Source organism: Pempheris klunzingeri, chromosome 22 (assembly GCF_042242105.1).
Source record: "Pempheris klunzingeri isolate RE-2024b chromosome 22, fPemKlu1.hap1, whole genome shotgun sequence".
In the NCBI taxonomy this organism is placed as follows: domain Eukaryota; kingdom Metazoa; phylum Chordata; class Actinopteri; order Acropomatiformes; family Pempheridae; genus Pempheris; species Pempheris klunzingeri.
The window spans coordinates 5,181,430-5,207,964 of record NC_092033.1 but is presented as its reverse complement, the minus strand read 5'-3'; the positions used below and the strand labels follow the sequence as shown (position 1 = coordinate 5,207,964).

Genomic DNA, 26,535 nt, shown 5'->3' with positions numbered 1-26,535 from the left:
CCCCTCGGAGGGTCATGACCAAAAGTCACCCAATCACAGCACCAGTCGCACACATTAGAGGAGTTTGTTTTGCCCTCGTCCTGACCTGTGAGTGCTGATACTTCCTGTAGCCACACGTCTGTCTTAAGGTCAAACATTACTCACCACCAAAACCCCCAGCTTAGGGGTCAAGTGTTCAGAAATCATCCGTGGCCGGTTTTCATTTCAAAATTGTTTACTTTTTCGCAGCTTGTAAACACTTGTGGAGATGATACTATGACAGATACACTGCACTCATACATTTATCTTGGCTGCATTTATTAGCCTGTTAAATGAATTATTAATCACAGTAACCAGATACTGATCCATATCAGCAACTAGCTATTTCTTACCAAAGGCAAAGAATAAGCAGAGTGTACGGAGGTCACTAACCCTAACCCTAACCTCATTTGGTACATACATGAAACATTTGCACACACACAGGATGGAGTTTGTAACGGTATATGTGAGGGTAATTTTCAAACTCACACATACATTCAAACACACACTTGGAGTAAGGTTGTGGCTGTCTGGCCGAGGCTTGCGTGCCATCTACCAGCTGCCTGGACCTTGATGTATACGGGGAAAAGACATGGCCCCAGGTTATTAGCTAGAGCACGAGTCACCTCAGCAGTTGATTGTTGCCTTATTTCAACCGAGTTGATCCTCATCCCTCCTCTCAGACACACATGTCATCGAACCCTCAGGGCCAGATGAGAGAAATCAAAGACATGTGACCTGCAAAGGGATGGAAGAGGGTATACGTTGTGAGTGTGTGTGTGTGTGTAGGTCTTAAAACTCAAGAGGACATTCGGCCGGCCTCAAGGTATATTTGCCTGACTTTTATCTTCTGTCTCTGAAATACTAATGCAGTGTAATTTGACCATTTTGACATCAGCCTCACTGTTTACTGTTCACTCTCTCTACACTGTATCAGTGTATTAAATTATTATGCTGATGCAAACTGAATATTTTATTCTGCTGCTGCTTCACATTAAAAATATTCAATCAGATGAAGTTGTCACAGAGGTTAGTGGCATTTTTTGTCAGTTAAATATAAATGTAGCCGACTCCTTTTACTGTGTCCTGCTGTTATGTGGAAAACTACTCTGATTTTGTTTGCAAGTCCTTTTGACTGCCTTCTTTTTTTAAGGCAACATGAGTTTGTTTGGCTGCACTGTAAACAGGTACTCCAGTTGCTCATCTCTTGTACTTCTGACAAAGTAGCTGCTCAAGAAATTTTTGCTGTTATGAAACCGCACTTGCTGTTACCATCACTAGCCAAGAGGGTCGCCAAATCAACCACAACTGAAGTTTTCAGTTGCGGTTTATGCTTTTAAGTTTTATGCTATCAAACAGACTGTCAGTCTGCACAGAAAACCCACAGTGGTTTTATCCTTGAAAAAGCAGCAGTTGTTTGCTTCTATCCACTGTATCAAAGGGCATTTGTATGCATTAGTGGAGGACATAGCAGGCCTGAACAGTCTTAATGACCCCTGCAGTAAGGCAAACTAAACAGTCCAGTACTGTAGCAGCAGGCTGGGCAGCAACTGAGGCCACACAGTCAGGCTGCATGAGTCACACAGTCCAGAGCAAAACCAAAATGTGTAAAAACTTCACATTGGCAGATTAGTTTGTTTACATCCTGCACTGGACGTGATTTGGCCAGGCAACAGAAAGACACAGCCAAAAAGCCTGTCCTCTTTTTGCTCCCTTTAACTCAATCCTTCCCTGACTCCTTCCTTCTTTTTCTCTTTCTTTCCTTCATCCTTTCTATCTTCCCTCCAAACTATCTCCACTTCATCTCTCCCACTGCCACTGCAGCCAAGAGTACATGACCATGAGGCAGAGTGAAGCGGAAAAATAAAGCAGCCCTGCCCTTGTAAAAAATTCAAATTAAGTTAAAAAATCAGACAAATTAATCACAACACGAAACAGATGGGGAAGTTGTATTTCCAGAAAAAAAAAAAAACACAAGACATACGTAAAAAGAAAAAAACAAAAAAAACCCTCCTTCACCCCCAACAGAGTGTGCCAAGTTATGAGCTCATACTTTGTAGGCCCTCTGCTGAATGTCTACAAGCTCCAAGATGTCAGACTTTTATGACCCATTTCTCCTCTCGTTATCTGCAGCAACAATTAAGGCCCTGCAAATTTAACGCTGGCAATATGTAAGTGATTTCCTGACTTGGAAGCAAACTCAGGACAGTGAACCGGTGTGTACAGAGACTGATTAAACTCCTCATAGTTCTTGAAATGTGGAAGGGACCGGTAAAAGTGAACATGAGGCTCCAGCTTTGCGTCTTTTTCTCACCACACTGGAGTGTAATGATGGACAGGGTCAGCTTGGGGTAACACACACACACACACACACACACACACACATACACACCAACACCCTACATGGACTGAGGTTTTGAGGTCATGCCTGGCTCGGCTCTCTGAAATCTTTTAAAGTGGTTATGTCATATCTGCATCATGGCATACTGGAAGAGCTACTGCCTCTCTTCCTGCACCACCTTGAGGTCAAACCGCTTTCTCTCCTGTCGGATTTGAAAAGCTTTTCAGCTGTTTTTGTTCTCTCAGAAAGGTTTCTTCCTCTCTAAACCAGCAGCTACATCTTAATACTGTTGGTAAAACCCTTACACCACCCCACAATGTGTGTTTCAGTTTGATGTTCATGTGTTACAGCAAAAATCCCCAACGTGAGAGCTGAAGGGTGTGGCTTATAAAGGGCTGACAGCTCCACAGAAAGCAAATGATGTCACTTTTTAAAGGCTCTGCACAGGTGACGTGAGTTCTCGTTAACTAGAAATCTGCTCAAGTTAAAGTTGAGTCACATGATGACAGCAAACATGCCCCTACACTCAAGCAGATGCACAAAATCCAATCAACGTGAATGTCAATCACACACAGTCCTCAGAGGAGGTCTTATCAGGTGAAAACAAAGGCTGAACAAAGGCTGTGTAAGTTGTGTGAACAGTGGAGATATCTTTAAATACAGACAATTCACATGTAGTGATGAGTGCTGTTATCACTCTGCCATTCAGTTTAATCGGGACTGTGTACCAGGACATTTGCCTTTCTGTGGACACCAAGCAAGATGGACTAATTGTAAACACCTGAAAGTTCTGGGTCCCATCAGGCCCAGACAACGAGATCCTAACCTGACAAGGTGGACCTCATGGTCACATTATATCTTATTGTGGTACAGGATTCAGAAAGATAAAATCACTAACTTTATGGCAGTGAACTTGCTCTTTTGTAGTAGTAGCAGAGTAGATTTATAGTATAGTGGAGATCATTCTTAGCTCTCAGCTGTTTTGACTTCATGAAACTGCTTCTGCTTCATGTATTATTTTCATTATACTGCAGCTGGAAACTTGAGAAAAAGGACAGGAAATTGGCATTTCAATGACCAGAACTCACTGTCACTTACAAGAAACATCAGCTAAATGTCACAAGTCAGTTACACATAAAAGGGTGTTTCCTTAAGGGAAAGGCTTGATGTAAGTGGGCGAGAGAGGGCCATAATTTGTTAATATAAAGTGCCCCATATGACATGTTTTATGTACGATTCCTGACTGGTGTGACAGAATCGAAATGGCTCTCCATATACCTTTTTGTTTATTTGGTTCACAGGGTCAGTGTTCATACTGTGAATGTACAGTTAGCCGAAATTTTGTACCTAAGATGTGTTGCATGTTTAATCAAGTCTTCCCAGCTGAGGTTGGTGCTGAGACGATGTAGTCTAGGCTGCCCTAGTTTACCAATTAATAAGGTTGGAGCCAATCCAATGTAATTCAAGGAATAATTTTGGGAAGTATGCATTTTTGTATATGATATGCATGCTCTTGTTGAGTGTTATATGAGAGGATTACCTCCACTCTGATGTCTGTATGTAAATATGAAGTTACCGCCTGTAGGCTGTTAGCTTATTTTAGCATAAAGACACAAGCGGGAAACGGCTAGCGTGGCTCTGTCCAAACAGAATCTGCCTATTAGTGCCTCTAAAATTCCCTAAATAACCCCTTCTACCTGTTTAATCTGCACAAAAAGATGTAAAAACATGTTTTACAGAGAATTATGTGCTGGACTGGCTCTTGGCTGAGAGCACTGACTTTCTAGACTTTATTGTTGCTACCATGTGGTTGCCAGGAAGTCACTGTGCCTAGCCAAGAATTTGTTTTTTTTTTCCAAAAAGTTGGACTATTCCTTCTAAGTTCAATTACAATTGTTGTTTGTGAGTTTCTCAGCTTTTCAGCTTCAGTTCTACTATGTGCAAAGATTACAATGTCATCTGCATACATTTAGACATACCATAGCAAACTCTGCAAATTAGTTTATACTAAAGCAAAGTTACATGTTGTGGAATACTGTAAAAGCTATAGAAAAGATAACATTAAATATATTTATTATGCTTTTCATATAAATTTGAGCCCCTTTGGTTACTAAAATGGACTTTTTTTCCCTGGTAAGGCACCTCTGTTGTACATTTATTTGATGTAGATTCATATTTTACTACCATGCAACCCAAATCAAATTTAATTGTACAAAGATTATGTCTTAAAGCCACTTTTTCATGCAGCTAGCTACAATAGCTACAGGAACTACTTCCTGTGTTTACTTTTGGTCAGAGTTAAAGACAACTGTTATTATTTCTGTTATAATGATGTTTTTGGAAAGCTGAAGGAGGCTCACGCTGCTTTCCCGACTCAAGTTCTTGCAGTTTAGTCAAAATGGATAAAAATATGAGAATAGAACATTGGTTTGTAAACATCAGCTTTCCCTTTATATGTATCATGTTACTGCAGCCCCATCTATGAGAAGAGCTAACAGCTGATATGGGTCCAGGTTAACTATTTTTCATGGTGAAAAATATTTAAACTAAAACTAAAAAGGTGGAAGTGGCATGGTCTATATTGACAGATTGTTCTTGAACCAAAGTTAACCTTAAAAAAGATTTGTGTTTCTTCTTTTCCCAGACCAGTTAAAATGCAAATGTCAAGTGCTTTATGAAAAGCCACATGGTGGTGCAACTGCACCTAGATCAGATCAGCACAAAAAAAATAATGATTTGTTCCACCAAACTTGATTAAAATCTGTCAAGTAGTTCACAAAACAAAGATACACAAACAGGGTTGAAAATGTCCTAACCCTAACCCTAACCCTAAGTGAAAAGATACAGAAATTATGGATTTTCTTAGTGACAACATTTTTCTTCTTTTCAAGTGAACTTTTCACTGAAACATTTTAACATTTTGCAGTAATTTGACATGTTTTGTGTTCAAAAGTAACAAAAGTGCATTGTCAAAGAGAATGACAATGTGTCCATAGGTGTTACAATTCTCTCTAAAAGTTCATAAAAAGGCCATGAGCTCACTCGTAATTTTCGCAGACAGTCACAGCCAGAATGAGATATTATAAGGAATCGCTCTCTCTCTCTCTGTCGCTCATTCACTCTGTGTTTGACTCCTACATGCTGGTATCAACAGGAAAGAGGCAGCCAATGAAACTAATTGGGTGGTGTGTGTTTTATGAAAAGAACAGCCTGTGCTGTCCCAGGCTCCCTCCCACAGCTCTCTTACTGGCTGGCTCATAAGTGGTGTGCTTTTCTTCTCTCTGCTGTGATTGGAGCCAAGGAAAGCCAATAACCAAAAACTTTTTTTCCCTCTTTTTCCTCAGGATGTACCCTTGTTGTTTTCAACTTTAGAGGCAGAGCTGGGCTGAGACGATCCAGCACAGTCACAGTCTGCACTCTGGTGCCGTAGCTGCACTCAAGATGGACACTGTGTGCTAGATTTTAGTCCAACTGCACAGATTATACTGGAATAACTCCATAGGAAATAAAGTTTGTGCTGGCAAATTATGGGACTGTGATAGAAATCCTTTAGCAGTGAGGTTTCTAAAATAGAAAAAAAGCTCACAAAGCTGAAAAATGTACATACTTTAGGTCACTAAAGTTGCATTAAAGTGACAGAAAGTTATTGATTAGTGACTGTTGATAAATTCTGGTACAAGATAATCCTTTATTAATCCCACAGCAGGGAAATTAGCAGTGTTACAGCAGCAAAGGGGACAGTGCAATAAAAAGCATGATATAGTAAATAAAAACTCAACGGTTGAATTCACATTATTGCACATAGGAAACATTGATATTGCACATGAGTGAATTTGTCAGTTTTGGTGTGTGTGGTCTACTGGGAGCAGTGTTGACTGTAAAGCCTGACAACAGCAGGAAGGAAGGACCTGCAGTATCTCTCCTTCACACACCGCGGGTGACGCAGCCCAGTCACTGATCCCATCACTGCTGTGTCATTCCTCAGACTGAGGAACACATTACACCTCTTCGGTGACGTGGTCGTATGTCCATCAGGTCTTTTTCTGCCCTTTTACATGGGCGGATCGCTTTGAAGGGTTTGTTAAGGGTGGAGTGGTTGTGTGCTTTGCAATTAAAATTGTGAGCAGATGCACTGAGTAAACCAGCATTGATTTATAATCAAATTGCAGATTGAAGAGAAGGAAAAAAAAATACAAATCACACAGTACATAAAATCCATTATTAGGCTCAGTTTTGCAACAGTTTATTTATCTTAAAAACAATAATGAAAATATATATTTACAAAAATGTTGCTTTGGGAAGCTATGCATACACCCACAACAAAAAGCTCAACATAAATAAGTTAGTATAATTTTTTCAGTGTTTATCAAAAAAGAAAAAAAAGGCACACAGGTACACTTCAAAGTTTTACACCAAATGAGGCAGTGTCACTTTGTTTTTCTGCCCTCAAAAAAGGAGAAATTAACAATAGTGCAATTACATGTTCCACATGAATTCCACACAACTAAGGCAAATCTTTGATTCACATATTTGCATAATAAGTAGCCCAGTGATTTTAACATATTGTATCTATGTTAAGCTGGACTACACCACTTATAACAAGGGGCGGGATATGTGGCCTAAAAGCCACTAACTCGTCTAATTTTAAAATAAAAGCTAATTCTTAGGATTATTAGCAAATACTGTTAAAATTTGGTTGGATATTGCTCAGCAGTTTAGCCACCCTCCCAACCCACCCCTCACCCCTAGAGACAAAAGAGACAAACTTTGGCAAAAAAAAAAAAAAAAAACTGACATAAAAATGGGGAAATAAGGAGACATTATTTGCATGTAAACTTTATCTGTCATGGCTGTTCCCAGTTAGATGGACCCTCAACTTACAGTGTGGACCATCTGGGCCTTCAAAAAAAAAAAGAAAAAAAAAAGATATATAACACTGGGACAAATAAAGCCAAAGTAGAAGAAAGACAAAGAAGACATTTTGTTTCCATATAACCCTGACTTTTGAAATCTGCATTTTTAACTTACATCAATTACCTGAATAATGATACAATATGACCACTTTAACAATAATATTTCTCTGTTGGAAATTGCACTGCAACTTCCCGAGTCAAATTCACACACTTATTCAAATACATTTAACAAAAAAGGTATGAAAAGCATAATATGCTTTTTTTTTTTATGTGCTACATCTGAAACATAGGTAGTAGATAAAAAAATGAGCAAAAATCCATTTGCACACTGCTACATTGTCTGCTGCTTCTGAGGCAATTTAACTGAAATGAGTGCCAAAACTTGATAGTGTACATATTCAGTGCTTGTGCAGCCTCTCCTCCTCCCTTCTTTAGGAAAAGGCTGCTTTTATATTTTCTCCCCCATCTGTCAGATGATGAGAAAGGCTACAGTATTCCACCAGCAATAGGTCTCCCCGCTCTGTGGGACATAAAGAGGAAACAGGCTGTTGAATGGTGCAATTGAGAAAGCAGTTACTCATGCTTGATATCCCTCATGCAGACACGCAAAGGGTTAACAGAGAGAGCATGAAAGGTTGTGGAAGATTAAAAAAAAAAAAAAAAACAATATGCAGGTTTGAAGGGCTGGTGACGTGTAAAGAAATGTGTGTTTACAGCTGATGGTGTGTGCGTTACTGATGGTGATGAAAAACAAGTACACAAAAGTATCTGGATCCAATAAAAAAAGCCGATCATAAGTATTTTGGACATTAAAAACCTGTATGTTGTTTTCACTTCATTTCACTTCATAGCGGTGGAAAAGTGAGATAATGGTTTTTAACCTGGCAGTTTTTCACTGGACCTCCGCGCTGCTCTCCGGCCTGCTCGCTCTCTCCTCCGCGGCTTTTACCGCCTGACCGGCCGCACCGTCAGACTGATCTTCATCATCATCATCATCATCCTCATCGTTGGTATGCAACCTTTTACTCGGACACTCGCTGGAGCAGGGACCTGGCGGACAGAAAAGCACGCAGAAGAAGAAAAAAAAGTTGTCAGAAAGTGTTGGTGTTTGGAGCTGCGCGTCCTCTTTAAAAGGCACCTGACATCCTCGGCAGGCTGCTGTTGCCAAACGGCGGAGGAATTTTTTACTACTGAGTTATGAAAATGCGTGAGTTTGATTCGCGTGGGAAGTGCGCGATGCACTGACATGAACATCTGTAAATTAATTCCCCCCCACCACACACACACACACACACACACACCCCTGTCTCCTGCTCTAGTTCACTTGTGTGTTTTTGGTGCAAAACCAGGGTGAAGAACCGACCGTAGCCTGCGGTTGAACCCCCGGACACAACTGATGCTTCGCGCCTCTGCACTGCGGCACCACGGAGCCACAGAGGAGCGGAACAAAAATGCATGATTGAGTGTAACAAGTGACGGTAAATCACCTGAAGCTCGTGAGCGTCTCTTCCTCGTGTCGTGTCTGTCTGGCTGCCCCCCGCTGCTCCCCTCGGCATCCTGCCGGTCGCTCTCGCCGGGCAAGTCCACCTCTCGCTGGGGCCGCCTGCTCCCGTGAGGCGGTCTGTGATAAAACTCCGCCGCGTTGCTGATCCTCTGCCACTCGAATCTGCGCGGAGCGAGCGGTGTGTCGTTCTCGGGATCGAAATTGTACTCCTCCGTAAAAGCCTGCACGCTTTCCTGTATCGAAGCCGTCATATACCTCCGTACCTCCTCTCGGTCAGGTGTGCCGAAAAGGTTTCTGCGGACCGGAGGTCTGACGTTGTCTGGCTGCCGCGCATCCACCCTCTCCAGCGTCGGGCTCGCATTAGAAAGGCGAACATCTGACATTTTGTTGCACATATGACAACAGAAAAAAAAAAACACAAACAACAACCAAACCTCTTCAAACTTCTACTTCCAAGTCGTATTCCTTTCAAATGCAAAGTCACAGGAGTGATGCATGCGTGCTCCGCGCGTATCATCCAAAATGCGTACGCGCAAAAACGGAATAGAGCGTCTCCAAAGGCGCAGGGGGGTTTAAGAAAGCCACTCCTGTCAAGTCCGTAGTAAGGCTGATGAAAACAACAAGTCAAGTCATCACAGACAACATGGCGTTAGAGGGAGCTATGAGTGAAGAAGAAAAGTTGACATCAAGGACTATTTAAACAGAGAAGGCGATTCATTGGTCTGCGCGCTAGGACCGCCCATAGAGCTCTCTTAAAGTCGAACTGGGGCAACAACAACACAGAGCGGGATTGGATTAACTCTACACATGAATATGGACTAATTAATCTGTTTGAGTCGTTAAATGCACAAGAAAGAGCAAAAAAGAGGGAGGCTGCAGTTATAGAGGATAGTTTTTATCTTTCCATTAGTACCTTTTATCACAGCAGGTATCAGGTTAGTCATTTAACTCAACACCTAAAGGTCAAAAGATCATTTGATCTCATTAACTGTCACTTGTATGTTGAGGTCATACTTTGTAGGATGACCTGGATTTAAAAAAAAAAAAATCAAATTAGGTGTAAAACCCCGGAGGAAGTTTTATCTCCCTGCAGGACTACTAGTCTGAGGTCTGGCTTCAAGCAAATACTACTATCAAACCAATCATCAAATGAGTGCTGACTGATATCACTGCTTGATCTGATTTGGTCTCACATTAACGACTTGGGCACATTTGATTCAATCAGTTTAAATCTGTTCAGATGCAGCTTTAAGGTTATTGTAGGACAAATCAATAATATGAGGTTTTTAAGCAGGAAAACAACAAAATGAAGCCACAGATGTGACTGCCGGCACGCGATGACATCAGCTCTCGAGCAGAGAATGTGCCGTCATTGTTTACCACGGTGCTTATCGCTGTCAGACTTTGCCACTGGTGTAAGGGGTGGTTTGTGTGCTTCACTGGTTGTAATTGCTTGTGTGTGCTTGGAATTCAAAAACCAAGTAATCAGGAAGTGGAGCAGCTTTAAAAAAAAAAAAACAACTTTGAAATTCACCACCATTTCCCTGTGGGGGTTCTCAATTTTCATCTTTAAAGTTCCTGTTTTGAAAATAATTGGCGTTTCATGTCAAAACTTACATTATCAATATTTTCTGCACAGCCCAGAGCTGCGTAGGAATCCTGTGGCAACCGAGCGGACGCATCAGCATTAGTTCACAATGTCCCAACTTAAACTCTACAGCGAGTGTTTCTTTGTATTCCTCTGCAGCATTTGCCAGTGAACTTCACCGGGCCTGCCTTAAAGGCCATGCTGTTTCAATTAACCCTTGAAAATAGTCAAACATCTCGTGATGAATACAGTGAGGCCATCTGTTACATCGATGCTATCGCCGGGATCACACTTAGTCCACAGTGTGTTTATGCTGCTGCAAACTGTGCAAACTGTTGCACTGAGTGATCCCTGAGATGAAAACAGATTCTGATGAAACTGATTAGACAGGCAATCGAGAAACGAGGCAGGAGAACATTTTGTTTGGGTCACACATGCATAACTGATGCTTAAAGAGTAGTACTTGTGGTTTTTTTTGTCTTCAAAGTGAACAATATTACCAATCACCTCTCCTTCAGGAATAAACACAATTACTGTAACTGAGCGGCATGATGCAACTCTGGCAGATTCTTACACCAGGACAAACGCTAGTTACACATTAGTTATGATCCAGGATTCAACACTAAACAGAGAAGGGCAGCTGTTTGTGTATTTTTTATACTTTAATAAAGTAAAACTCTTATTTTTGACTCCATAGAAGTCAACAGCAGACTCAGAACACAGAAATGAGGAATGACAGTGACGCTCTCTTTAAAAAAAAGGATGCGTCACTGTCACCATAAACATGTCTATAGTTAGAGAATCGTCCACGTAAATGTCAAGGGTATTAAAACATTATGCATCAGGAATTACTCATCAAGTATAAAGAGAAACTATGGGCAGCTTATTAATTTCTTTACATAGCAAAGGCTGTGAAAACATGAATCTGGTCTTGCTATTATCACATCCTCTTTTGGAGTAGTTCTAATAGTGGTGAACAGTTTGTAAGAAGGTTGCTAAATTACGCTGAACAGATATCAGCAGATATTAGCCATCATTATATACTATTCAACCATATCTGTTCATTAATTAATACAGCAAAGTGCTATAAATATAAAAAAATGTGCTCTGCTTCATAAAAGGCGTGACACTTTTATCCTTACATGCTTTGTAGTTGCCCACATTTTTTGAAAATTTGCCAATATTTGGAGCAACTGCACACACCGTTTATGACATCAGATTTTAAATTAGGAGCCATTTTAAAATGCGCAACCAATTCAGAGGCGGCAACCACAATCTGACAGGGGGTCCGGCAACATTTCTCACGCCTGTTGCTTGCCTCTATAAAACCCTCTAGAAACAAACACCCCGCAGGCTGATACAGCAGCTTGTTACAAGTATAAAGTAGTATTTTTCTGACGTGCTGTGGTAATCTTCCACCATAATAATAATAATAATAATAACCCAGAACTGTGCTAATAATTCACACGATGTTTTGATTTTTGGTGTCATGTTTTTACAGTTTAGCCAAGCGTGGGTTTGATAAAAGAGTGCTAGTAAGGCACCCTGGCACATGTGGAACTCTTTATCTGACCATTCACACATTTCTCTCCTGATGGTGAGCAGGTTTTGGACCTCTTGTCTGATGTCACGAGACGGCGGCCTTGGCGCTCTGCTTCTTCTTGGCCAGCTCGGCCTGAATCTGATGGGGGAACTGGTCCAAGTGCTTGTTCACACACCGCATGCAGAACCTCTTGGTGTAGAAAAGGCTGCAGTCCTGACCGAAGAGAAATCAGAGTCCGCCATCAGTTTCATATGAGAACTGTACACGCCTCCTCACATATCTATATTTACCTATTTTTTCTAGATTAATTGATTTCAAGGGTATCACAGCCATAAAGGCCTAATCAAGTAATCTGAAGAAACCACAGCAGATCCATGTTTTATCAGCAGTGATCTACAGTACAAGGTCAACTCATGTCAAGTACACAGCCTGGTTTACACAGCCAGCGCAGACATGCACTTTATCTGATGGTTATGCTCTTAATTTACCTTTCCTGTCCCTAAACATTGCTTTATTTTAAGTAACTTTAAGCGGGAACACACACACACACACACACACACACACACACACAGCATCTGTCTCTGCTACATGTAACACACTCTTATCAGCACTGCTGTGATTTGCTGTCAACATTTGTGCATCCAGGCATAAATCACTCGATAAACCAAATTACATGATCACATATTTAGTCAGTGACAAAAATAGACCGTAGCAATTGAATTGCAGGACGTCTTACCGAACCAACACAGACGCTCGTGCTGCACAGGCTGCAGCTGGAGCCCAACACCAGGAACTTCTCCTTGTCCGGACTGAAGGGGTCCTTGGTCACAAAACACTCCTCCAGCAACCTAAAGGACGACAGAAATGTAGGCAAAACCCAACTTAAAAATGTGGCTCGCAGAGACTAAAGACAAATGTGTTTGAAGGTTATAAATGCGCAGCAGCTAACAACACTAGCATTAGCATAGCTAGCTCCAGAGCGCTAAAATGAGTGTTTTGCCTAATGCCCACTTACACAATGGCTCTGGTGTTTGGTGGTTTCTGGCCGTAGTAGGTAAAGGGGCTGCTTAAACCACACAAGTGGCATGTAAATGTTTTTTGCGGGGGTTCACTTGAAGTCGGCTCCATCATTCAGAGCAGAGCAGCGTGAAAAGTTAGCTACTTCCGGGTTTTAGTACAGTGAGCAGCCATATTGTTTCATGAAGTTCTAGCGCCACCTGCTGGACTGGGGGAGCACAACAATGTACAGTGTGTGGAATAAAGTATTTTAAAATAATAATAATAATAATATTTTTTTTCACTTCAAAAGGAATGTGTGTTGATACGATTTGTATATATAATAAAAAAAAGTATATAATAAAAGTTTAGTGAAGCAGCCGAGGTTAATGGCACAGTAAAGAAAATTCTGATGTAATGCATTTTTATTGCAGATACTTCAACATGTCATTAAAGAAAAAGTACAGGTGTGTTTAATGACATTGATAGCTTATTGAGGCACTTAAATATAACAAAGCTATCATTAACTTTATTACTTCCACCTGTGTTTTTCCTGCTATGACAGCTCAAAGTATCTGTAGTGATTTAAAGCCTATTTAAGCTCATTTATTTGAACAGTTTGTTCTGAATCAGATGAGTAGATAATGCTGGCATCATCAGGGAGGTGAATAAGTCAGAGGATTACACATAAAACTGTTAAATATATTAGTTTATTTTAGGCTACCACATGACACCAAAATGCATATTTTGTTGCACACAGTGCTGCACAAGATAAAAATATAAACCATTTCATTGTGACAAGAGACATCATTTCAGTACTACAGTGGGAGGTGAAGTGTCAGTACAGCAAGTGAGGCTTTCAGTTTTACTGTCTGCAGATGCACCCCCCACCCTGTCTCTGCGGTCACCACATTCTTGTTATATTTACAAAATAAAACAAAAACCAGCTCAACAGATTATTGTGTTTGTGGTCAAAATATTACATACTGGCAGATACAGGTTTTTTTTTTTCTTGAAAACAGTGAATCTCACAGGCAGGATTGGTGCAAAACATTTTCCATCAGAAACACTGATTTGAAAAAAAAAATAGGTTAGCTGTCATGTTGTGTTGGTTTTTAGCAGTAGGATAAACGATTAAAATAAATACACGACACATTAAATTACAATACTTTTAACTGATGGTTGCTTACAGTAGAAGTAACGCTGCCTGCTAAAAACGCACCATTGTTCATGATTTATGACATTTCCTGGTCCAACACTAAACAGTTACACACTTACCCCATTGTTTAAAAAATAGCTACTCGGATGAATTTGTTATGTGCTGAAGGTGTTATGTGTGATCAAGATAAAGGAAATAAGAGTTCAGGCACTTAAACATTATGGCACTTGGTGAATACTGATGCAGAGCTGTTTCTTCAACCACCAATCTCAGAATAGTCAAGAGGGATCGATAAGGCACTAGTAATAAAGATAATTAAATAAGAATTAAAAGAATCCAAATGACTTTTAAGTAAAAATATACACAAATATCCAAATATTAGTCTGGTATTGAGTTTTGCACAACCACCATTTCTTACTTGTCTGCTTCATGAAACATTAAGTTATTGTTCTCCGAAAATATTAATATTCAGCATCACTGCAGCAGTGGTGTCTGGGTATTTTTTTAACATGTTTTCTCCCATTTTACATGCCGCACAAATGTGCATAGCCTTCTTCCCATTTAGCTTTTGCCCAGTATTTGTGTCTGTCGAGTAAAAGTTGGCATCTCGGTCCCAATCTGTAGCAAATGGATGGTCTAAGTCATGCATTCAAACAAATATCTCTATTATGGCACGAGACTTTGTTCCTCGCTGAGTCCCCTTTCTTAGAAGCAGTCACGCCTCCTGCAAGAGCTGCCCCCCCCCACATTTCCATTGCATTTATGTTTTGTTCCAGTAGAAAGTTTTAAAGTCACATGGTCTCAGTGCAACCTCTGCAGATCCATTGAAGCTGCACAATAAGCTACTTACAGTACATTGATATGCATGATAGTATCAGTAAATATTGATGTACACCCCATTTTTAATGGCATGCATCAAAATATTTTAATACATGTCCCTGTCGTCATCTTCTCAGTACATGTCCCTGTATATCTCTTGCAGGAGCGGGTGCAGAGACGTGTCCTCCGTTGTCTCGATTTCCTGCACTAACTGAGCATGCTCGGTGACCAGCTCCCGGAGGTCGGCCAGTTTTTGGAGCAGTCTGGGGAAGAGGAAGTTGTCGTCCGGGTGGTTGGCCAGCAGGTGGAGCCGTAGCGCCTGGACGACGCTTTCCTGCAGCTGCTCCACCAGAGGCACGTCCACCAGGCCTGGGCGATCTGGAGAGAAGGGACCAGGTAGAGGGAAGAGGAAGGAGGGTGTGAGGAAGGTTTTCACTTCTTGTGCACTTTTAAATGCAATCACACAGAATTTCCCACAAAATGTGAGTTACCTCCGCAGCAGATAATGGCAGCCACAAAAAGTGACAGGTCACTGTCGTCCAGCTCCAGGGAGTTGAAGCGTGAGGCAAACTGGAATTTGGGCTCCATCATGTCACTAAATGGCCGCCGGAGGCTTTTGAGGAACTCTCTGGTGATGAAGCCTCCACCACGGGCCACCAGGAGGCCGTCTTTGTTCATGCAGGAGGCCAGGAGGGTAAAGAGGGCTTCATAAACACCGTATTTTAAGAGAGTCACCTAGAAAGGTGGATAAGAAGACCGCAACATGACACAGATAATTATTTTGTGTCTCTTATTCATTTTTTGAATTAAATTCCGACATAGACATGCCCTATTTAACTCTCTTCTTCTCCTCTGCTCACATGGACTGGCAGGGGAGAGACATATGAGCGATACAGTGTCCCTAAACCCACCTGATCATTCAGATCCAGGCTCTGGAAACCTGGCACCGCCTTGGCGAACTCTGTCAGCTCTGTGACCGTCTCCACCGAGGTGCTCTGGCAGCAGTGGAAGAGCCTGGCTTCAGCCTCCCTCTGCTGGAGCTCGCCACACCCCACAGCCGGAACCACCTCCCCAGCCTGAAGGCCGCTATCAGGCTCCGGACAGTCGCTGGTTACCATATGGGCCGCTAATGTGCGCTCTGCCAGCTGGAACGTCTCCATGTCGTGAATGATGAAAGGCTGCTGGGAAAAGACAGAGGAGAGGATGTTGGTAGTTGAGGATACAGAATAATTCATTCAAACTTCTGTCCTTGGCTTTTTTTTTTTATCCTTTACCGTCTTGCTCGTCTTTCCGGTGAGTATGAGCCGAGCTTTTGCTTTGTTCATGCTGAAGTTCTTCATGTAGGCTTCGTGGATCTGTTTGACCAGAATCTTGTGGTCGGCCAGCATAGGGCTCGCCACCTCTTTCTCCACCATCTTGCATTCTGCCTTGAGTTTTAGCTTCTCCGCCTGAGGCATCCGCCCAAACCGGATGGCTGGTGCACAGAAACATTCATCATTAGCGACAACTACAAGAGTTTCCAAATGGTAGGTAGGTGTTTTGTTTTCCAGTGAAACTACATACAGAGACATCAGACATATCCTCACACACACACAAACAGTCACCCACAACACATCTGATGCCTTCTGTTCCTCTTTCCTCTCCTCTGAGGACAGCGTGTCGTCTTCCTCTCAGGTTTCTTATACTGTTGTGTCTGCAGTGGGAGGCCATCGCAACAAACCCAGTGACCCCTCAGCAGTCAGTGCAGATGACAGGCCAGATGTGGAGCTATATGGGCCTGTGTTTTCTCAATGTCAAGCAGGCTCCAGCAGGACATTGCTCTATAAAAACCCAGTCAGTGTAAAGCACGTAGAACCGGAGCCAAGTCACAGAAACACACGTCCTGCTGCCGTTGTAAAAAAACACATACTCCAGACTGAGGACATGAGTTTTGTAACTGCATTCATAACGCTTACTTGCATTTTCTTTCATTACTGTTTCAATGGACACTTGTGTAGCAAGCATGGGTTTTTTACGATTTCAGTAACTAATTGGTTCAAATCACATTATAATCACGGTGATTGCACGTATATATATTCCATTATTATCTATTATATAATTTCATTTATATTTGCATTATATACTTTTATGGTATATTACTATACCTTTTATGTCTGCTATACTATATACTATATATATATGATATACTATATACTATTATATATAATAGTATAACAGCACCACTCATTATACAATAATAATTCATACATTATCTTCACATTTTGTTATTATAATCATCATCATCATCTATCTATCTAACACATTTTTAATCTTTCATAGAAATAATTATTAAAAGTTGAATTTATAAGCAATAAAACACACTCTTTGGTCATACCAGACCAAGTCAGGCTGCAGCAGCAGTGTCTTATTGTGGCTAATGTTAGTTAGCGTTAGCGCCAACTCTAGATGGATAATGCTGTGCAACTGATATTAGCAAGTCTGATTGCAATCAAACGCATCACTGGGGCTGTTATTTAGCAACGGTTATCAAGTGTAGCTTTAAATGATTTTAGAGGTTTCAGGTCTCACCGTTGTGGGACATGCCCACGGCGAGGCACTTGTGGAATCGGCAGTATTGGCACTTGTTGCGGTTCTTCTTTTGGATTTTGCAGTTGCGTTCACATTTATCATACTCCAGCTTCAGTCGGATGGTCCTCCTGAAGAAACCCTGGTTGAGACAGAAAGGCACATGCTGTAGCTATCAACTTCATTTGAAAACACTCTGATCCGAGTACACAAAAACACTCTTCTGGTTCTTCAGCCCAAATAAAAACCACTTCACTTGATATTTTTACATTCTGTACACTGTCCTTGGCTTCCAGGTAAAAAATGCTCCCCCTCACCACACTTCTCTGATGAATTTTAAACTAGGAATCGATTTTGCATGAAGAAACAACGCCTGGCATACAACACGTCGTAAAATAATTGTGCAAGGAGACTTTATTTATCCAGTGTACAACACTAGTTTCTGTGTGTGCCTGTCTGAGCATGCAAGTAAACACGTCAGACCGCATGTTTGAGCCTTATTAAATACTGCGCATCAGTTCAGAATTGCATGGGGTGAATGGACTTTGTTATATTTGCTTGCAAGTGTAGTTATCATCACAGTTGTTATTTAGGAAGTATGGCCATTTTGAATAACTTTCTTGAACTCTTGATTTAGTAACAGAGGTGTGCTCTGTATAGTAAGCTCTGAGGTACAGTGCAGTGCACCAACACATGCTAACAGATGTCACAAATGTGCCAGAACATATGATCCTTTGACATACACTCACATGTATCTACAGACATTACTGACATTGCAGTCAGGACACTCCTTGTCCCTCACTGTCAAGAGAGGAATATGGATCTTCTGGCAATATGCCTGGAGCCACATGGCCTAGCAATAAATCAGCCATCGTCTCACAGAAGGACCTGTTTGCCTTTATGTTGAAGACGTGTTGTTATATGACACAAAACATTTAGTTTTGTGGGAAAAACTAGCTGTGATCTTTGAAGAAAAGATCTGATGGTCAAGACACATGGGTTAGTTACATGTGATCATCAGAACCACAGTCATTAAACTACACCAAAAAACATCTGCACTAGGGGGAAGACTCAGAGGTGTGTGTTTACGGCACGCATGTCTTTGCTTGTCTGTGCACGGGTGTACAGACACAGCCAGAGGCCAGAACTTTGCTGTGATATGTAGCTGTTGTGAGAGGTGAGGAAAAACACATAAGACGTATGATGATGTTGTGCAATTCTTCCCTGAGGGCAAACCAAAAGGAAAGCTTCACTTTAGGCCTCCTTGCAGCACAGTAATTCAAACCAGCTTCCATCTATTGAGCAGGCGGACGCACTGAAGGCTCTCTCAGGCTGCTCTGCCGCTCCGAACATCCCGTGCACGTCGTACCATCACCGCCACAGAATTAAGCCGTCGCACCGCGTAGCATCACAGCACATTCCATTCACATTCCCACTACTGAGCGCGCCTCTCTTAAAGCGAGGTGTTGAAAATGATATGCAGAGCCTGTCCAGCATGGAAACAGTGAACTGTGACTGCTACATGTCACGAGCCAGACTTTTCCATGACGGTGCAATATCATCAGTCAGGGGATTTAGCGCGGTCAAAATACACCTCTCACATGTGCCAGTGGCACATTTTGCAGGACATAAACAGAGAAATGAAAGTTGTGAAATGTTAACCTCCTGCCTGTGTCTTGCCCATGGATTTAAGTGAAAATTGAGGCACAGTGCCAGTCCAGAGGTGTGAAACAACAGCTCTCTCCAACAGGACAGATTATGGAAGGAACAGAGAGAGGAGCAGCGACTGAAACAGCTCTGCCTGACTTCAAAGACATGACTGGTGCCACCGCGCTCTGAATTTCTTGATCATTATGCAGTTGTTGTTGCACAAACCAAACACGATTTCAAAGTAGAGCTGTGGCTGATGGGAGAAAACTTTAAAAGCGGGCAAGGTCACGAGTTACAAAGTCAGGCAGAAGTAACAAACAAGGGTCCAGATTAGCAGTGATAACCTGCCATCGGCCCAGAGAGGTATGAGGCTACGGCAAGATCACATGACCTGACAATTGCAGCGATGATCATAAATGGTTTTCACACACACACACACACACACACACACACACACACTATCTCAGTCTCAGCTACAAAATCTTCACAGCGTCATTGCTCTCTAAAGACATTTTTATACTCTCTAAAACCTCAATAATCTCAGTCCTGTAGAGACTAATTCAGGCCCCCATGATTCACCTTTATGAGGATGATGTCTTTAAGAAATATATATGTAAATTTCTCTTAACATGAAATCCCAAAGGCGACTCTGTAAGAAGATAATATTTAGTATTAAACACAGCAGGGCTCTGTGCCAGCAGCAGCTCCATGTGTGTACTAGTCTGTGTGTGTGTGTGTGTGTGTGTGTGTGTGTGTGTGTGTGTGTGTGTGTGTGTGTGTGTGTGTGTTAACGTCACTCCGCTGGGCTCTGTGCCAAGCAGGGGAGAGGTGACAAATCAACCAAGGCCACCGTGTCCCCCACCTCACATGACCCGGCTGTGTGTCTGAGAAACTTTCCACTGGCCACTAGGTCAGGCGGCTCTATGTGCCGACCTTTGTATGGGTTTTGCATGTGTGTGTGCGTGTGTTTGAACACACGTCTGTGTGTGTTGTGTTACTCACCTTTGCACAGGTACATGCAGGGACATCAAAGACAACATTTGAACAGGTCTGTATCTGTCTGTATGTTTATATTTATATCTTTGCACGGCCTTTATGTCAGCTCTCATTTGCTATGTACTGTATGTCTCTACATACATACTATATGTATTCTGAATGCCTTTGCTACGCCTGTTATAGTCCCACATCTCTCACCTTGCAGCCCTCACAGGCATGCACCCCGTAGTGGAAGCCTGAGGCCTTGTCTGAGCACACCCGGCACTCCAGATTGAGGGGGCTGAGGTTCTCCTCCGGGCCTCCCGCCGCTCCACACACACCTGACGACGGGCTGGAGGCTGGGGTCAGGGTGTCCACACCTAGCAACAAAGCAGAGAGGACTTCACTGGGCCACCCTTTGGACAAACTCAAACCAAACTGAAACATCCACTTTTTGGGGGGGAAAACGTTACAGCTGCTCTTAAAAATGATTCACAGTACAATTATTTACAAAGGAGAGCAGGTAATGTAGGCCCCTAATTAGTAAACTGAAAACATTCAGGAAAAGATTCTCGTTTGCTCTCGTGTAAAGAGCTAAATGAGAAGACTGTGGCACCACTCATGATACAGGAGTGGAGAGAATGCAGTGTAGGGAGACTGGAGGATTCAGCTTCTGATTATGTTTTACTTCAATTTTAGCCTGCAAGGTGAGTGTTGGACTGCCATTCTCAAGTACAACAAAAGGACCTTTCTACAGAGTATAGTGGCTGAGAAAATATCAGTCTAATATTAACAGCATAATATCACACCAATGAGCATAAAGGGCAAATGTAGGAAAGGTACAGACTCCTATTGGGGAAATGATTATGTTACAAACATCTGTAAAACAAAGAAAATATACTGAACAAGAAGTTACAACAACAAAGCTGTTAACTAATCAGGATAAATTCATCTGTTTTCCTCGACAGAAGCTGTATTTCACACCATACGCTGAGGACTCCAGTCAAACAGGCCGCTGCCTTTGTCCACTTGAGTGGACAGAAGGCATGGGTCATTTTTTGCCTAAGTGCTGCTCAGGAATTTGGAGACAACATCACGGAGGAGACAAAGGGAGAAAGGAATTGAGCTGCGTCTAATCTTGTGTTATCAGAGACTCAGTGTTTTACACGGGCCTCTTTAGTGCATTTACATGTGGCACAATGGAGCCAAGATGTCAGAAGGTCAGTGTTGTAATGATCCACATTACCTGTCAACAGCAGTTCATGAATGGCATTAAAATAAATCCTGACATAATCAGTGCAATCTTAGAGTTATTTCATTCTTTTTTTTTTTGCACTTCATGTACCCAGTGATAATTCCTTGCAACCATGAGGCTGCTCTTCTACTCACACAGTGCGATGGAGCTCTCAGACCCCAAGCCGGTGCTCTGGTAGTCTGGGAAATCAAATCCCAGTGTGTCGTCTCCAATAGAGTGGGAGATGTCACAGAGGTCCTCCATCAGGTCTCCGCACAGAGGACTGTCTAGCAGGGAGTCCCCCAGTGGGGACGGAGGGCTGCAGAAATCCCCCGCCATGGTGGAGATCAAACCAAAGATGGGAGGAACAACCCCTCACTCACCAGACTGTGATAAGAGGGGAGAGAAGTCGGATTAAGACAATGGCTCATTAAGAGACTAGAAAACCTGAGGCAGCTGATATTTTTAAACCTGGGCTTTATTTTTTGGGTTCAAAATGACTCAAAGGTGTGCCAGATCAAAGTACGTCCACTAAAAGGGTTGGTTTTTTTCCACTGTTTTCTAAGGTTAGTTCAGATCCAACACAATATTTGTGTAGCACACAATAACACAAACAGACTAACCGACTGAGGCAGCAGTCGACCAGCAACTGCTGTGTTCTGTGAGGTAAAATTACTGTTTTCTTTCAGTGGAGTCTGGTGGGTTTGAATAGCTCAATATAACAGCTGTTATTGGTAGCCATCTTCCTAACCTGATTTCTACAGAAGCGACACAACCTGTGTGGTTGTGGGTCAGACCTCCTTTATTTCCCTGTCTGTACTCTGTTCTTGGAGTATTCTGATCCTAATTATTTCCCAAATGTCCCATTTATCAAAGCACCTGGAATTTGCTTTTTGCATCTCAGCTCTTTTTCTTCAAGAGCACCAGCAGTGAGTGCATCCCAAAATGTCCTCATCGACTACACCACTATCTTTTTGGTGTCAGGTAGCTCAGGTGTCCTTTTCCCCTTCAGATTTGGGACATTCATTCACAGGAAAGCACAGTATCACAAACTATTTACTGCAGGCCCATTATACAGTGGGGACAGGTATAAGTCTTTGGCTATTGATGCCAGAGGTAAGTTCATAATGTGAAGGTAATTGTTTAGCAAATGAACCGTGCCTATACAGTCAACAGTAGCACATTATTCCAACTGCATCATTCACAGATTAAATTCCAGCCAAAGTACACAACCTGCTGCTTGTTACAGAGCTCTGACTCTGATTTATTGGCCAAATCTGATGCTCTGCAGACTTGAAAGAGGCTCAGGGAGCACATTCTGCACATCATACATGGTGTTTACATTGTAGGAATAGCTCTTCGGTGTATGCACACTCAGCTTTAGGTAACTTTCTGCCTACGTCTCTGGCTGTTTGTTTAAAGCATGTGTGGGAGAGAGTTTGGTGGAGCTCCCAGCTGCTCCCAGCAGGGTGAGGGACATCTGTTTGAGGCATCACACAACATCACAGCGCCACAGCCAGCGCACACGTCCTGTATCACTCTCTCCAGCTTCCAGTAACTCATGGCGACAGATGTTGCTGTTGCTCTATAGACTGATCACAGCTTTACAAAGCACGCCGTCTGTAAAACCTCTTTGTATTAGTGATGATGTGATCATGGACAGTAAAAGTGCACGATAAAAGGAAGAAAAGCAGGAATATAGAAGATGGTAATTCTGTCCATAACTCCAAAACCTTTGCTCTTAAATTAATGCAATAACAAAGTTCTAATAGCATCCATGCAGGCATCACCAGCATATCTCTGGTTTAATACACAGAGAGTCTCAGGGCTGGTGTGAGCTCAGTGCAAAACCTCAGTTTACACAGCTGCGTGCATCTGGAAGAGGAGAATGGAAGAAATATCAGCTAACACGAGGTTGTGTGACTAACTTTAACTGTTGAAGATCTTCACTTTAAGTAAGTTGAATGTGACAATTAAGTAAATTGCTCTCTTAATCTGTTTGGGTAGAAAACATGCCCATGGCTCAGACAGTGAGGACGTGATTGATCGTAACGTGCTCGTTCTTGTTTGTCTCGTCTCTGGGTTGCAGCATTTCAGGGGGCAGGTCCTGACAGTGCACCAGAGCTATCTAAGGGGGAAATCTGAGAGCGTGTCACAGACCGAGACAGCTGTTGACTGACTTTTGTATAACTGGTCCATCGAGCCGCTTTGACGCACGACATGCGTCCTCTGACGAACTGATGGTGTCCCTGCTGGCCGCCACAGACAGATTTCTCCATCAGAGGGTAGATTGCAACACAGCAACCAGCGTTTGGACCTGGGTGCATTGAGTTAACCCAAAAAGTGACCCACTGTAGGATCCGATCACAACACAAGCCTACAAACCCTCTTCCAGATGTGGTTTTGATGTTTTTGCATGCATATTTTGTGTGTCCAGACCGGCACAACATAGAGCTGTAACACTGAGTCCATTCATCAACCTGTTGTGTTTTTAAAAAAATACATTGATTTGCAACTCATTTTGATATTAAGTTAAGCAAGTTATGATATTTTTCAAGCAGAAACACCAAACACTTGATGGCTTCAGGCTCTCAAACGTGAGAATTTCCTCGTTTTTCTTGGTCTTACATTTCAGCAAATTGAATATTTTGGGTGTTTTGAGCTGTTTGTCAGGCAAAATAATACATCTGATGACAAAACCTTGTGTTTTATTGAAACTATTACTTCATTATTGCAAAGATTGAACAGGTGAATTAGTTGCCGGTCACCTGGTCTGAAACAGGAGCCCATTTCATTCATATAAAATGTAGCGTCTCGGTGTTGATACAGTTAAAATAGATCAACAGCTACCTCCTCTCTGGGTTCACATGACTTTATTTCCCCCTTTCGTGGTTAACTGAGGCCCAGCCCATGTTTCCCCCATCACCTCAAAGGACATTGTGTTTTCAGTCCCAGAGGAACCATAAGCCCAGACAGAGGGCTCTATCTTTAGGTCACAGGGGAAGAGGAAACTGGAGCAGCACGAGAGCCGTCAGCTGCACTCAGCCAAGCACTGCAGCAGATGACAGCGAAGATACGGCAGAGGAGAAAATCTGCCCCCAAAAACTAAACTTGTTGTCGTTTGTCCTTTGAGATCCAGCACTTGCCCTCCAAGCAGGGTAGCTCTGTCAGCTCAATCAGGATTTGATCTCAGTGCAACAAGGTCATCCATGTGACCAAATATCAGCTATACAACACAGGAAGCAAACACCTCAAATAAACTCTACATTTACAGGCTGCATGTTCACCTGTAGTCACTGTCTCTGCACAGACCAGGAAAAGATAGTTTCCAATCATCAGAATGAGACTTTTCTGGACAGCATAGCAGCATTTGTTTGAAAACCAGCTGCAGACTCGACTTATCAGGGAGTCAAAGTGGGGCTCACCTGATAAGAAACTGAGAACAACTGCATTCATTCTTCTTCATGCAGAAGCAAGAAGTCAGCAGCTGCAGTACATGACCATGTGGTTTGTAGCTGAACTCCTGACCACAGAGGTCTGTTAAACACAGGCAAACTCTACAGTCACAATTACATAACGTTACGGCTGAAATGAAGCTTGTTATTCACCTCTGAGGTTGTTTTTCGGAGCATGTTCCCACGCAGATGGACGGCTGTCTGCTCCGACACGCTGATCCCGCTCTGATCCGATAAAACTTGGACGCGTCGCCTCGCTGCGTGCTGTCAAACCTCCGCAGGAAGTAACGTGGCGACACGGCGCGCACACCCCCCTGACACACCTATGCTTTCCACCAATGGACTCCCGCGGATCTGCGCGCGGGACCGCCTCCTTTTTTTATTTTTTATTTTTCCCTCCCAGGACTCAATCACTTCCCGGTGGCTCGCGGGTCGGTGTGGATGTGGATTTATGTAACGTGCTCTCATCTCCGGTGTGCCCTGAACTACCCAGTAAAAGGCGTGGATGTCCGTAAACACAACACGATGTGAAATCAGTGTACATTTACGACGGAGGCGCTGTAAATCACTTAGTGTTAATAAATGGCAACATCATCTTCTATTATAGCGCGTTAATTGCGTAAAGAGTCAATAAAAATTAAAGACAGCCTGTACCAGGAAGCCTGTGTAATGTTATATAGATATAATCTAATTATTAACTTATTATTTTGTACTATATTCCACCTGTTCTCACCTATTTAACAAGCTTTAGATGTGGTTTTTGAATGGATCAAAGTCAGTTCACTCAAATACTGAATTTACTTTTGAGCTATTTGTTCTTTATTTGATTAATTTTATGCCACTTTATACTCTTTCCACTACGTTTATTTTACATCTTAGATAGATTGAATAGATTAAATGAACAGTGTATAAAGTAGAGAAGAGCACGTGCACATTACTGCATCAGTAGTAATAATCTTATAATATATATAATATATATAATATTTTTATCTTAAGTCCCATTTTTAATGCACTTATATGGGAGTAGTTTTATTTTGCAGGATTGCTCTTCTTTTTACTTTTCTTTTACTTTTTAACATGTCACACATGTTACAGTATAAAACAACACAAGTGGTATAATCATGTAAGAAAATCTTGTGTTCATATTCAAAACACAGATTTTACTAGGTTTTATTGTTCCTATTATTTTTAAATGTTAAAGTCAAATAAGTGTGTTTTAAAACATATGTGCTTCATATTAGTGTGACATTGCAGGTTACTGTATAATGCAGCAGTGTCAGCTGGTTAGGACAAACTGCCTCTAACCTCTAACCTCTTACTGATCAGCAGTTAGCAGCACACTGATGGGGACCTGCTCTGCACCATGACAGTCTATGAGCCATCAGTTGTCTGATTAGAAGGCTAATTAGTGGATGGACTTACTAATGATCACTAATGATCCTGACAATCCACATCAGAAAAATCCTTCTCTGACATTCTTAGTTCTGTACATTATTATCTAACATGTGAATAGTTTACCCTCATTAACATTTGTATATATTAAGTGACAGGTGACAATGATACAGTATTAATTTACAGCACTTTTTTGTAATGTAGCAAATAAGCCACTGGTTGAAAATCCCCACTGTGCACACGAACACTAGTTGGTGCAGATTTCCACTCCTGAAGTTTTCTTTGCTCCACAGTCTTTCACCTTCATATCCTTCTGTAAACAAATTTTGCAAATGTGTATTTAAGTGTGAACTATAAGCAGAAAGCGTAACATCTGGCGCCAT

General features: G+C 42.0%; 3 protein-coding genes across 4 annotated transcripts; all 3 read right to left on the bottom strand.

Moving 5' to 3' along the window:
- Positions 1-6,023: 6,023 nt before the first annotated feature.
- cdkn1ba (cyclin dependent kinase inhibitor 1Ba) lies at positions 6,024-9,455 on the bottom strand. Its single transcript, XM_070853712.1, has 3 exons — positions 8,760-9,455; positions 8,154-8,322; positions 6,024-7,792 (listed from the first exon to the last, which is right to left on the bottom strand). The coding sequence occupies exons 1-2, from the start codon at positions 9,169-9,171 to the stop codon at positions 8,165-8,167; spliced, it is 570 nt and encodes a 189-aa protein (XP_070709813.1). The 5' UTR covers positions 9,172-9,455; the 3' UTR covers positions 6,024-7,792; positions 8,154-8,164.
- A 1,645-nt stretch (positions 9,456-11,100) lies between these two features.
- Positions 11,101-13,044, bottom strand: cdpf1 (cysteine rich DPF motif domain containing 1). Its single transcript, XM_070854087.1, has 3 exons — positions 12,923-13,044; positions 12,644-12,755; positions 11,101-12,120 (listed from the first exon to the last, which is right to left on the bottom strand). The coding sequence occupies exons 1-3, from the start codon at positions 13,036-13,038 to the stop codon at positions 11,992-11,994; spliced, it is 357 nt and encodes a 118-aa protein (XP_070710188.1). The 5' UTR covers positions 13,039-13,044; the 3' UTR covers positions 11,101-11,991.
- Positions 13,045-13,602: 558 nt separating this feature from the next.
- Positions 13,603-25,031, bottom strand: LOC139222284 (peroxisome proliferator-activated receptor alpha-like). 2 transcript variants are annotated; one of them, XM_070854251.1, is made up of 8 exons: positions 24,914-25,031; positions 21,461-21,692; positions 20,291-20,451; positions 17,450-17,588; positions 16,156-16,355; positions 15,793-16,062; positions 15,373-15,616; positions 13,603-15,259 (listed from the first exon to the last, which is right to left on the bottom strand). In XM_070854251.1, exons 2-8 carry the CDS (start codon positions 21,642-21,644, stop codon positions 15,015-15,017), a joined length of 1,443 nt encoding a protein of 480 aa, XP_070710352.1. In that variant the 5' UTR covers positions 21,645-21,692; positions 24,914-25,031; the 3' UTR covers positions 13,603-15,014. The 2 variants fall into 2 exon arrangements, with proteins under 2 accessions (XP_070710352.1, XP_070710353.1); XM_070854252.1 differs by having other exon boundaries at positions 15,793-16,059.
- Positions 25,032-26,535: the final 1,504 nt, after the last annotated feature.

Coding starts and splice junctions, on each gene's coding strand:
- cdpf1 (XM_070854087.1), bottom strand. CDS start 13,038: ATGATGGAGCCGACTTCAAGTGAACCCCCGCAAAAAACATTTACATGC. Junction 12,756..12,922: donor CCAAACACCAGAGCCATTGT/GTAAGTGGGCAT, acceptor GTCGTCCTTTAG/GTTGCTGGAGGAGTGTTTTG. Junction 12,121..12,643: donor CGAGCGTCTGTGTTGGTTCG/GTAAGACGTCCT, acceptor CTCTTCGGTCAG/GACTGCAGCCTTTTCTACAC.
- LOC139222284 (XM_070854251.1), bottom strand. CDS start 21,644: ATGGCGGGGGATTTCTGCAGCCCTCCGTCCCCACTGGGGGACTCCCTG. Junction 20,452..21,460: donor TGAGAGCTCCATCGCACTGT/GTGAGTAGAAGA, acceptor CTTTGTTGCTAG/GTGTGGACACCCTGACCCCA. Junction 17,589..20,290: donor ATGCCTGTGAGGGCTGCAAG/GTGAGAGATGTG, acceptor TGTCTCAACCAG/GGTTTCTTCAGGAGGACCAT.
- cdkn1ba (XM_070853712.1), bottom strand. CDS start 9,171: ATGTGCAACAAAATGTCAGATGTTCGCCTTTCTAATGCGAGCCCGACG. Junction 8,323..8,759: donor GAGACGCTCACGAGCTTCAG/GTGATTTACCGT, acceptor TCTGTCCGCCAG/GTCCCTGCTCCAGCGAGTGT.